Source organism: Euprymna scolopes, chromosome 4, assembly GCF_053919585.1.
Source record: "Euprymna scolopes isolate OS-2025 chromosome 4, ASM5391958v1, whole genome shotgun sequence".
NCBI classification, from domain to species: domain Eukaryota; kingdom Metazoa; phylum Mollusca; class Cephalopoda; order Sepiida; family Sepiolidae; genus Euprymna; species Euprymna scolopes.
Window position 1 is genome coordinate 36,212,572 of NC_136485.1, and position 12,234 is coordinate 36,224,805.

The window sequence follows — 12,234 nt, forward strand, 5'->3', positions numbered from 1 at the left end:
ATAAAAAAAACAAAAAAAAAAAACGTTTTCTTTAAACCATACAATTGTTCGTCACCGTGATTGAGACAACTTTGAAAAGTTTCTAAGTTCGTAAAATGTGTTTTTTTAAAGCAACTGTAAATCAGAAGTTGAAATCCACATCCAATTCATGAAACACTTGTTTTCCATGCTTAAAAATCCTTCAGAGTTGCTGCAGAGGATAAGAAATGTTGTATGGTTTAAAGAAAGCTTCATCGTCAATTCTTTAATTGATCCTGCAGGATTTTTCTTTAAGTGATGCTGCAAGGAGCGTTTCTTCAAATTTAACTAAACGTAGATTCCATGAACAAAGCTTCTTTCTTAGAACTGCACGCCTGTGGAATTGTCTTCCATTTTCCTGCTTTCCAGCTGACTACAATATGGTTGCCTTCAAGTCTAACGTAAACAAATTCTTAATGAGCCGTTCCACTTGTTAACAAATTTACTGAATTTCCATTACTAACAATTACTATATTGTCCAATTTCTACTGTACACTCTTAAACCCTTATCCTCGAGTGGCCTCTTGGCCTTGATAAGTGGCGATGCCTATGTAAAAAAAAACAAAAAACAAAAAAAAAAAAAAACCTTGACACCTAATCAGTTTTTATTTACAGGGGCAACATTTACATTCCTGAATTCTGTAAACCATCTTCCACATGCTCATTGATTCAAGCACCATATCATTTTTTTTTTTTTTCTTTTTTTTTTTACATAGGCATCAAGGCCAAGAGGCCACTCAAGGATAAGGGTTAAAGAGTGTACAGTAGAAATTGGACAATATAGTAATCATTAGTAATGAAAATTTGGTAAATTTGATAACTTATATAGACTGAGCAAATACTTATAGTAACTTAAGATGCAGGATTACCCTTTTGAACTAAAAAGGGTATGCCCCTTAAATGCTCTTTTGATGTCAGTGAAAATTTAATTAATTTTCCTGTAAAATAAATGTTCATAAAGTTAAATGTGTCTGTTGTGTTGTGTTAATCTCAGCATCAAGTCTTATGGTTACATCGGGGTTATTCAATGGCCGAAGTTTGCTTTATTTAGATATCACATTTGCTACTTCTCCCTGATTTGACTTCTCGCTCCTTCTGACTATTCTAGAAGGTTTGTATCACTCTTGCATTTGCTCTCTCTCCTTTTTAATGATTTCATATTCCTAAGGTCAGTGCTTCCAAATTTATAGGATATGCTGTTATTGAAACTTTCTAGATTGCTTCACACCCAACTGTTGCGAGAAACGGAGTTTGTTGCTAGAATGGCATGCTGGGTGTTGTGTGAAAAACTTTTTTCCTTAATTTAGATGAAATAACGCAAACATTATTTTTAGAATGTGATTTAACAAAAGGCACAAACTTGAATTGTGTCTTTTCTCAGTTCAGTTTCAATTTCGTCTCAACAGGACCTGTGGGTTTTGCCTCAATGAGAACTTCGTTCCAGTAAAATCTTTGCTGCGACTACATGTCGTCTATCATATCAGATCAAAATCCGATTTAGGGAAATTATTACTGCATGGTATATATATATATATATACAGAAGGTATTAAAAGGAACTCTAAGCATCAGCTATTATTGGATATTACAGTTTCAAAACATATCTGAACCTTATTCTACATTCAACTTGCTGCTATAATTGCATCGTAATTCTTCAAGATACAAACTCTCTTCCTTCCTCAATCTAAAAGTACTTCGCATTATCCCCTTTTCAAAATTAAAAAAAAAAATTTCATTTTCACCTCAAACAAAGCAGAGTGCCACTTTGATAAAGGGGGCTACTATTGGGGCATAAGTTGCAGGGATACTATGTAGGGAGTTGAGCAGCAAGATGTCTGTTCACATTACACTTTAACTTCTGTGTGTCAGTACAGTTGGGAAAGCAGGAACCCGGAAGGTAGTTCCAAAGTCTAGCAGTTCTGGGGGAAGAAACTATAAGAGTAGAAGACTTTCTTACATCTCGGGATCTCTACTGTGTAGGGGTGGGATTTTGCTGCTTGTCAGGTTTGTCAGGGGTATTTACATCAAGGGGGTACAAAGGCTTGTAGTTCATCAGAACATCCACTAATAAAATACTTGTAGAATGCAGAGGGATGCAACGTTTTGTCAACGAGACAGAGGTTGAAGCCTAGATGACAGTTCAGGACCTATCAAGTTAGTGACTCTCTTTTGAACCCTGTCCAGGAGCAAAAGACTAGTAGCAAATGCACCAGCCCAAATGTGACAACAATACTCCATACATGGAGTAATAGTGGCCTTGTAGAGGTACAGGATACTTTCAGATGTAACTTTCTAGCACGATAGATAGAGCCCCCCCCCCCTTCCTCACAGCAGCCCTGGCAATGTTCTCAATGTATCTGGTTCCAACTCATGTTCCCTGTGAACGTTAAGCTGAGGAGTTTGATAGAATTACTTTCAAGTAATGTAGCTTTAGCCATTGCTATTCATGGTTGAGACGGCTTCTTGAAGGAAGCAAGCTTAGTCTTGGCAGTATTGAATGTGGTCATCCATTTATGTTGTCATTCCACTACTGATTGGAGGTCTTCCTCTCGTATTTCTGTTATTTCCTTAGATATATGTTCATTTGTTTTCCCCTCGTGTCTGATATAGAGCATGGTATCATCAGCAAATATACCCATGTCAGAAAATTTTTTATCAGGGAGGTCATTTATGAATATTAGGAATAATAAAGATCCAAGGATAGATCCCCGAGGTACACCCGCATTTATATCATATTGTTTGGATATACAACCATCGAAGAAAACCCAGATTCTTCTCTTATTTAAGAAGGATTTAATTAGGTTAAGTATTCGTCCAGTGATACCGTATGATCTGGTTTTCCCGAGAAGACTATTGTGCCAGACCCTGTCAAAAGCCTTAGACATATATAGGGCTACTGCTCTACCCTCCCCTGTTGTCCAGTGTATGGTATATACATTCAGAGATTACAGTAAGAATATCTGCTGTAGAACAGGCTTGCCTAAATCCATATTGTTGGTCAGTCAGAAGTTAATGGGTCAGTTCTTTCACCAAAATTCTTGTAAACTGGTACCACAGAAGCAATTTTCCAGCAGTCAGAAAAGCAAAATTCGTTCAGGCATTTGTTGTAAAGTTTGGAGAGGACCAAACCAACCTCAGCAGAGCATTTTTTAAATAACGCAGCCGGGAGGAGATCGGATCCACATGCTTTTGAAGTGTCTAGGTTTTTTTATGATATAATGCACCCGAGAAGGGGTGTTTCATCTTAAGGAACTTTACTCAAAGATGGTATACCTACCCGCCAAGAACTCAATTGAACTTTTCAGCTTTCTAAGAAAGCACCAAACTACAAAACCTTTAACCTACCACAGTTGAAAGAAAGAACCTAGAGGCCTCTACCAAATCTGGAAGCCTGCTTAAATTTGCAATTATGGAAACTTGAACGGTGCAACATTCAAGGTGAGTATTCTAGTTTGCGAAATCTTGAGTTTTCAAGATTGTTTTAGCTGTGTGGAATAAAATTTCCACAATGTCAATTTCATTTTGCTCCCCTTAAATTTGTTTATCTTTTAGTTTCTTTACTTTACTTACTAGCGCCTCAATGCATTTTATCCATGTTTCTGTTCGTATCAAGTCTCGTGATTACAACGATACTCAATGCCCGAGGTTTGCTCTATTTCAAATCATCTTCAATAACTTCAGAAAGTTCTTAAGTTTGAAAAATGAATGCATCATAAGACGTATAAAATTTTAAAAAAAAAAAAAAAAGGCAAATTTAATCCTTGAGAATTTAAAATGCTTATGCAGAAAAAATTCTTTTTGTGTATTTATCTTTAAATCTTTTAAATAAAGTTTAAGGAAAGTACAATATTTGGCAAAAAAAGTTCAAAATTTCTATTAATGGCTTTATTTGAAATGTTTAACAGATACAAAAGGTGCTGATTGATAAGGCAAGCAAGCATATATCACTCAAATTGTATTTTTTTTCTGCTTCACTAAACATATGGAGCAAAATAAACAAAAAAGAGAAAACTTATTTTTATTAAACAAAACAAAAAAAAATGCTGAATATTAAAATAAACTTAATTTTTTTAAATTTCGGTGAATTTATTTATTAATGAATTTAGAATAAATTAAACTTTGTCGAGCTAAGCTTTGTGTGCAGGTGGGGGAATAATGTTTTGATCTTTGTATTTATGTTAAACAATGTTTTGGGATTCTGAATAAATCCGGCCTTGTTCCTAACTTTACCGTCGACAGGGGGGTAATTAAATAGAGACTACCTGCTAAACCCGAAATAAACATCTCTTAATTTAAAAAAAAAAAAAAAAAAAATCTTGATTCATTTTTTGGTAGTTCCACATAATCTGAACAAAACTTTTATTTTTTTATTCCTAACCGTAACCTAAGTTTTAGGCTTAGTTTGACAAAAGTCGGTTCAGTTCTAATTCTGTAGAAGCACCCCCCTTTTTCTGAAATAGTTTTTGTTCCTCAAAGTAGTGATTGATTCCTTTTCACGATAAAACAAAATGGCAAGTATTGGTGACACGTGGCATGTGCGTGGAACCATTGAACAGCTGGGATGTTGCGAGCAAATTGACACGTAATATATATTTATATTTTTGATTAAAGAAAATATACAACATGTGCTAAAATGAAAAGAGTTTTAAAATAATTAGTTTTAAAACGAAAGTAATATATATAACAAATAAAAAAAAAACCCAATAAATTCGTTCTGAATTTAAAAGATTATCGATTAACATTTGAACAAATAAATAATGTGGATTATTAAATCTACTATTCTAATCTTGTTAGAGTAACAACGTTTTCAGCTGATGTAACCTATGACCTTCTTCATGTACATCTTTTTGGTCAAAACGAAAGGAGAATAATAATCCGAACAATTCAAATTGTCAATCCTTATCTAAAAAAAATTGAAAAAATAATTTAATCCAGTTTAAAAACGTAAGCAGCAATATATATTATTCTAGTTGTGCGTGTCAAATGAAATAAATAATAAAAACAGTAAAAGTGTTTCAGATAACCTCAAACAAAACCTGCTGCCATTTTCTAAGTACTAACCTTTTTAAATTGTAGTTCATGCATAAAAAAAAAAAGAAATATAAAATATATATTTAAAAATTTAACAAACTCATAAAAAAAAAAGAAATATAAAATATATATTTAAAAATTTAACAAACTCATAAAAAAAAAGAAATATAAAATATATATTTAAAAATTTAACAAACTCATAAAAAAAAGCAAATAAAAGTAAATTTAGAGATTTTCATTTCGTTTGAAAATGAAAGTAAAAAAATGAAAGCAATCATTTTTTTCTTAAAGCAATTTTTTCTTTTTTTAAATTAGGACACTTTATTACATTTTCTATTTACACTGACAGACTAGTTTATAGTAAAAATATCTATATGAGAGATAAAAATAAAGAGTTAAAAAAAAAAAAAAAAAAAAAAGTATTTCTTTCGACAACAAATAAGACGGGGGAGTAGAGTTGTGTACGTTCTTTGCGTCCTAAATTCTTATACAAAAAACACCAAACAAATGCTTGTTAAGTTAGAGTCGACAGATTGATTTTTTAAAATGTTTTAAACAAGTACTTATGTCAAAAAAATAGTAATATATTCGAAAATTACGATAATTCATAGAGTAGAAAATTATTTATAGTTAAAACTCATTTTTACGGAAAATTGGGGGTAATGGCATTTTACCTAGATGTGAACACTTTGATTGTGAATACAAGGGACATACTTGCCTCTCTTTTTGCCACTTTAATGGTTGGTGTTTTGTTTTAGCCGAAAGCGATAGACTTTTAATTAAAAACACAATAGCAGTTATTCTACTTGATGAATTTTCGTAATTTTTGGATGTATTACTATTTTCGAACGACAAGTAAGTACTGTTGTTTGGGATTAAAATGACATTTAAAAAAATCGATCTGTCGACTATCTTAATACGCACCAAAACATCGGTTCAAAATTATATTGCAAATTTCAAATGTAGTAGGAAAGTAACACATTTAATTTAAGTCATTTTTTTAAGAGAACTTAGTATATAGTTTTGCTAACTCTATTAGAAGAAAAAAAAAACAATTGGATAAAAAGAATTCTTAAACAAGAGATACAGAAAAGGAAGGTAAAATTGATTTTTAACGGCTCAATTACACTCATTGAATGCATTTATTCTGCTTTTACGGATTTGTTTTACTGTACGCATAGATTCGAAAAAGTTGTCAAAAAACAAATATAGAACAAATAAATGTTATCAAAGGCAAGATAAGTTACTTTTCTACCCAACTGGATATGTTTTTAGTGTTTGTATTTAATGTAACATGTTTATTCAGCTCGAAAAACAGTGTTTATCGATGTATTGGAAAATTTAACACAGAATAGGTACAAAACACCCTCCCCATGTTAACAATGGCTTTTTAAATAATAACGTTATTATTTCAGCATGGATCACTCTGCGTGAGTACCAAATTTAAACTAAACAACCCGAGCTCCACAAAAAAAAAAAAAAATCGATATTTATATTCAATATTTATGCAGTTTTTTTTTTTGTTTTTGTTCTTTGGGGTTTTTTTTTTTTTTTTTTTTTACTGCTTTACATTTTAAATGGCAAAGTAAATTTTAAAACCAGATATTGAATAATCGAGAAGATAATTTGTGTCGCTGAAAAAAAAAAAAAAAAGACGGGATTAAGTAGGTTCACTTGATTGTCAGTGAGGTCAAGCTTTTTTGAACATCTCTTGTTTTCCTAGGGTTTAGACCACGGCCACCGAGAGAAAGGCTTTCACTATTTTGTGTGACGTATTTTTTTTTAGTTAACAGGCCTTGTTTCTCGGTAATGGTGGTTTAGTGGCCCCTAAAGCCCCCATTTATAGACCATATTAATGCAATACCTATCGCACGATGTATTTTTTCGGTATTTACTAGTTTAGTAAAATATATCAATCGACGTAACGATTTTTGAGATGCAAGATTTGTTTGGATGGATGTGTTGGCCAAAATACAAAAACAAAGACTTTAAACAAAAAACAATGGAAGTAAAATAGTACGACGAGAAAATAAAACTAAAACAACTGGTTTTTTTCTAAAATAGTAGCCCTCGATAAAAAAAAAAAAAAAAAAAAAAATTACTGTTGATTTTTAATTTGACAGCACAAATGAACCCTAATGCTAGACGTTGGTAAAGGACTTTAAGTTCCGTCACCAGGTGTTTGAAACACTGTTTTGCGCGAAGCCGTCATTTACAAAATGGATTTTTTTTTTAATTGAATTTTTTAAAAATAAGCAAATGAACAGAGAAACTGATAATCCATTTTTTTTTTTTGTTCATTTGCTTATTTACAAAAATACAATTCGAAAAAAATAAAATAAATAAAACCATCAAATAAACTAGATCTCTTCGCGCAAAACCTTTGTAAACACCGGGTGACGAAATTTGAAGATAAAAAAATATAAATTTTTGGTAAATTTTTACGATGTGCCCAAGCGTATTATAAACACCTCAACCTCTCCATGTTAAGAACAGGTTTCAGAATAAACACTCCCAACCTCGAAAGCCGTTCTTAACATGTAGAAGTTGGGGGTGTTTATTCCGAAAGCAGTTCTTAACAATGGGATGGTTGGGGAAGGTCGTAAAAGAAAAAAAAAATTAGTCATGTTTACATTTTTATTTTAAAATCGTTTTAGTTCTCCCTTATTTTATTTTGGATTAAATATTCGATTGATTGGAAAATAATTCAATGTACATTTATCAAAGTCAAGTCTATTAGACGCAAAGAAAGCACGTCTTGTCTGACGGATACGATGAATAATAATAAATCGACACGATGTTTACGTCGTAAACTTTGATGTTTGGAAATGATTTTGTCGCCTTTAAATTGGGGAAGAAAACGCAAGTTTTGGTTGGAAGGAAAGCTTATGCGTCAAAGTTTATTATTATATGGTTCATTCGTGTTGTTAAACTGAAGGTAATAGGAATTTAGCGATGATCACTATTGTACAATCTCCTCTAAAAACAAAGTAAATTAAATGTGGTTTATTGATCAAACCAAGTAGACCCCCCCCCCCAAAAAAAAACGGACAGAATAAAATATTTTAGGGTTAAACTGCACATTAACTTTTGCGTGCAATTTTCTGTTTTGAAATCATAAACAAACTGCTCTAAAAACGTTAGGAAGGCCCGGAAATGGGAGATCATTTTTATGTTAAATTGGTTATTTTAAAGTTGTGCGTATCTTTTGGAATTCCGTTTTCTGTCGAGTCTTGAGCTTCACGGTGAGTGCCATGGAAAAGTTCCTTCTGATTTTAATGTTCACCTAATGTTTTCCACTTTTAAAATAAGCAAACGAACTTAGGTTTTTTTTTTTTTTTTTTTTCCAGAATGGTTTTATTTGGTCAATTTTTACGACGTGCCCCAGCGTATTATAAACACCAACCTCCCCATGTTAAGAACGGCTTTCGAGATTGGGGGGGGGTATTCCGAAAACCGTTCGTAACATGGGAAGGTTGGGGTCCTTGCTGGGCACGTCGTAAAAATTCACCGAAATTCTTTTTTATACAATATGTTATAATAAAAATATAAAGTTATACGCGAAACTGATCCTCCATTCTAAAACAATTGTTATTTTTTGTGCCAAGTTTTCAATGTGGTTATACGTAATCGCCTTAAAAAAAAGGGGGGGGTAGAATTTTTTTTTTTTTTTTTTGTAGAAGGGTGGGGCCCGTGGGGGCTTAGCTACAACAATACGGAAGAAATGGTCACTGAAGTTTTCAGTTACTTACCGGACAGCTTTAACGACAAAGTAAATTGCCACTACAGTTGTAACCCCGACGAGGACGTACAAAGTCCTCAGTAACATCCCTTTCTTGTCTTGTAACTGGCTGATAAGGTTATCGTACCTGGACGTGTGCGTGGTCTGATTGTGACAGGCGCTAGAATTGCTGTCACACCCCGAAGTCGTGTTCCGGGGCAACGCTGTCATATTGCTGTGATTATTAGTGTTACTACTGTGAACATTGGGCTTATTTCCTGCCGGTGTCACATTGTTCCCGGTTCCAGAGCAACAACTGGACATCAGTAACAGAAAGAAACATGCTAAAGGAATACTGGTGTAACACAGCGGCTTCAATGAAATACCCGACATGTTTATTTGTCGTAGCGTCTTTGATGTTCTCAGAGAGAATAAAAAAAAATAAATAGGAAACCTGTCTGATTCTCTTTCTGTAAAGTTTCTCTGGGTCCTTTTTGTATGAATGGGTCAAATTCCGTGGAATAACCAGCAACGAAGAAGCTGCAGCTGGCGGGAAAGCTCGATTCCACCGACGAGCTAAGTTAACATCGCGTCCTGACTGAGTTACTACAACGTGACTAACATGGACGCCGTCGAGCGCTTCGGTAATGTTCGGTAATATCCGGAATTTTCCGGTAACGTCACATCCTGACGTAGTTAAGAAAGACGCTCCTCGCACAAACAGCTGTCATTTTCAGTACTTTGCATCTATGGGCGTCACCAAATTGCTTTGTTGTTAAACGCACATTAAAATCTGTGCTCTTTTATACGACAGGAGCGCGTGCGAAAAAAAATCTTTTTCTTTAGCCTCGAAGCAACATCAACAACAAAAAGCACCACCATGCTTCACTTTTGACTGCTTTTTTTTTTTTTTTTACTTGGGAGTCAGTTCACCACTTAAGGCCCGAAGGCCATTCGAGGATAAGAGTTAATTAATGTAAGTAATTATAGTAATCGTTAATGGTGTAAATTGGGTATAATTTGATTATTTATGGGGACGATCTAATAAGAACTTGTTTACATTGGATTTGAAGGCTACTATGTTGTATTCAACCGGGAAGCATGCCAGCGGAACAGTGTTCCATAGGCAGGCAGTTCTGAGAAAAAAGCTTTGTTCATGGAATCTGCGTTTAGATTTTGACACAGATAGAGAGTGGGGGGAATCATATATAGTGGTTGTAGCTAGTCCAGTGTTATTTTGTGAAGGTTTGGCGAGGGACGGACCATAGATTGGAGTTCAGTCTTTTAATTTAATTCAAAACGGAAATTATTTTTCATTATGCATTTTAAAGGCTTCAAAATTGACTTTCAAATAAAAGTATCACGACAGTAAAATGCACGTCAACCATTGATTGATATAAAAAAAATAACTGAAATAATTTGAATTTTTTCCCGTCTTAATCAAGATATATTGACACTAAATTGTAAGTGGTTACTGTGATAGAGGCCAGATTTATATGGGGATCTAAGTGGAGGAGATTGGCTAGCAAGATGTTTGTTCACATTACATTTAAATTTTGATTAAAGAGAAAAAGTCTACTTCACGATGGCTTAGTTACCCCTTATATTTTAAAAGGGATATTTTTTTGTTTGGGTGGGGAAGATAATTGATGATTTGTTTTCTTTATCTCTTAAAATAATTAACACAATGAATAATATTTTTATTTAATACAAATGATCAAAGCAAACTTTTTGTTGTGGGAGGGACATTGTACACTATTAGGCGATTACATGCAATTTTATGACCTTTGTTCGAACATGTTTTCCCACACATATACACACCCACATGTACGCACGCACGTACGCACACACACACGCACGCATATACACAGCCTCATACGCACACTCACATTCATACGCATACACACACCCAAGCTGTGACGTCACTTTCTTTTAAGTGAAAGCCAGACATGCGCATCCAGAACACTAACTCCAGTATAAAAGTCAACAAAACCTGTTAACTTCCCTTTTTTCGTCTGGACCAGCGTTCGAGCTGCTTAGTTGACGAACTGACCGCGTGCTCTAACGTCACTCTATCTCCCCTTCGCCTTTGGTCCATCAAAACAGACATGTGCCCGACGCTCTACCGAACTTAAACCTCTCTTTCTACAGGCTTGCCACTTCGCGTTTCTCTATTGCATTCCCTTTCCTTTCCATGCACGTAGTCGTCAACGACCGAATGAACGTGTGTACACCCAAGACTTTCATTTCTCAACAGAAAATAAACGACATGTTTATTCCATCCCGCAATTGAGTTTTTGTTTCCTTCATTCAATTCGTTTCATTATTTTTTCTTGTAGCGAGTTAGGGTATTTCATATTCTGGTCCGCAACACCTTGCCTCTCTAACTTAGAGTTAGTATTTAAACTAAATTTGTGAAACTCTGTTCACAAAATATTTACAAACTAATGAAATAAAAATTCTGTTAAAATCTAAGCGGTATAAAATTATGAATGGCTGGGGTTTTTTGTTTGTATTTTATTTATAAACACCGTATGTTAATTTCTACTTTCAAAATCAGACGCCAACACCAAGTAGACCTCTTCTCTTTAAGCAAGAACTATGAGAGTAGAAAATCTCTTGGCATCAAGAAATTGTTAACGATGATATCAATGTTATGGGCTGGTGTCGAAGGACAAGAAATAAGTGACACATTCGTCTTTCAGCATGAAGAAGAAAGAACAGTCGAAAACTACATTAAATGCTTTAGACAGTATGTGAACCCAAGGTGGAATTTTCGCATGGCCAAACATAAACTACTACAGTGCAGACAAAATTCAGATGATCGATTCACTCATTTTTGAAACAGCTTCATCAAATATCCAAACAGTGTGAATATGATCAAATAGTGGAGGATACCCTTGTAGTCGATCTCTTCATACTCAGAATTTATCTAAGGTCGGCACAGAAATCCTTTATCAAAGAAGGTAATGATCTGACTATAGCGAGAGCGCTACACATTAAAGAGACAGAGGTGGCGATGTACAAGCAAGTTGAAGGCAATACTCACCCAAGTGGAAGAGAGCAGTACACATGCAATTCAAGCTAGGAATAGTAAAAAGCCAACATAGTGTGGATATTGTGGCAAAGGACGTCCTTGAGAAGAGTGCCCAGCAAAAGAAAAATCGTTCATGATATGCAACAAAAAAGGCCACTTTGTCAACGTTTACTGCTCCAAGATAGGACCTAAAAAACAAGTACAGAAAAAAACGGCACAGCCACAGTGGCATAAAAACAGGCGAATCCATATTGTGGTGCAAGGCGAAAGTTACATTAGTGGTTCAAAAGAAGACATTTATTTCCACTTCATTCAGCAGTTGCCATCACCCACTATCGAGGCATATGCTCACTTAAAAATTGGCAATAGTCAGAGGCAAATAGACATCGATGTGAAGGTCAGTACAAGTGCTATGAGCAACCTTTTACC

General features: G+C 34.3%; 1 protein-coding gene across 1 annotated transcript in view; it reads right to left on the minus strand.

The window, feature by feature from the left end:
• The window catches only part of LOC145267133 (uncharacterized), a 130,977-nt gene extending 121,556 nt beyond the window's left edge, over nucleotides 1-9,421 (minus strand). Inside the window, exon 1 of the mRNA XM_080123173.1 lies at nucleotides 8,800-9,421. Within this exon, the coding sequence (XP_079979299.1) occupies nucleotides 8,800-9,161 (362 nt within the window). The 5' untranslated portion in view covers nucleotides 9,162-9,421. The remainder of the gene's footprint in view (nucleotides 1-8,799) is intronic.
• Between the last annotated feature and the right edge of the window lie 2,813 nt (nucleotides 9,422-12,234).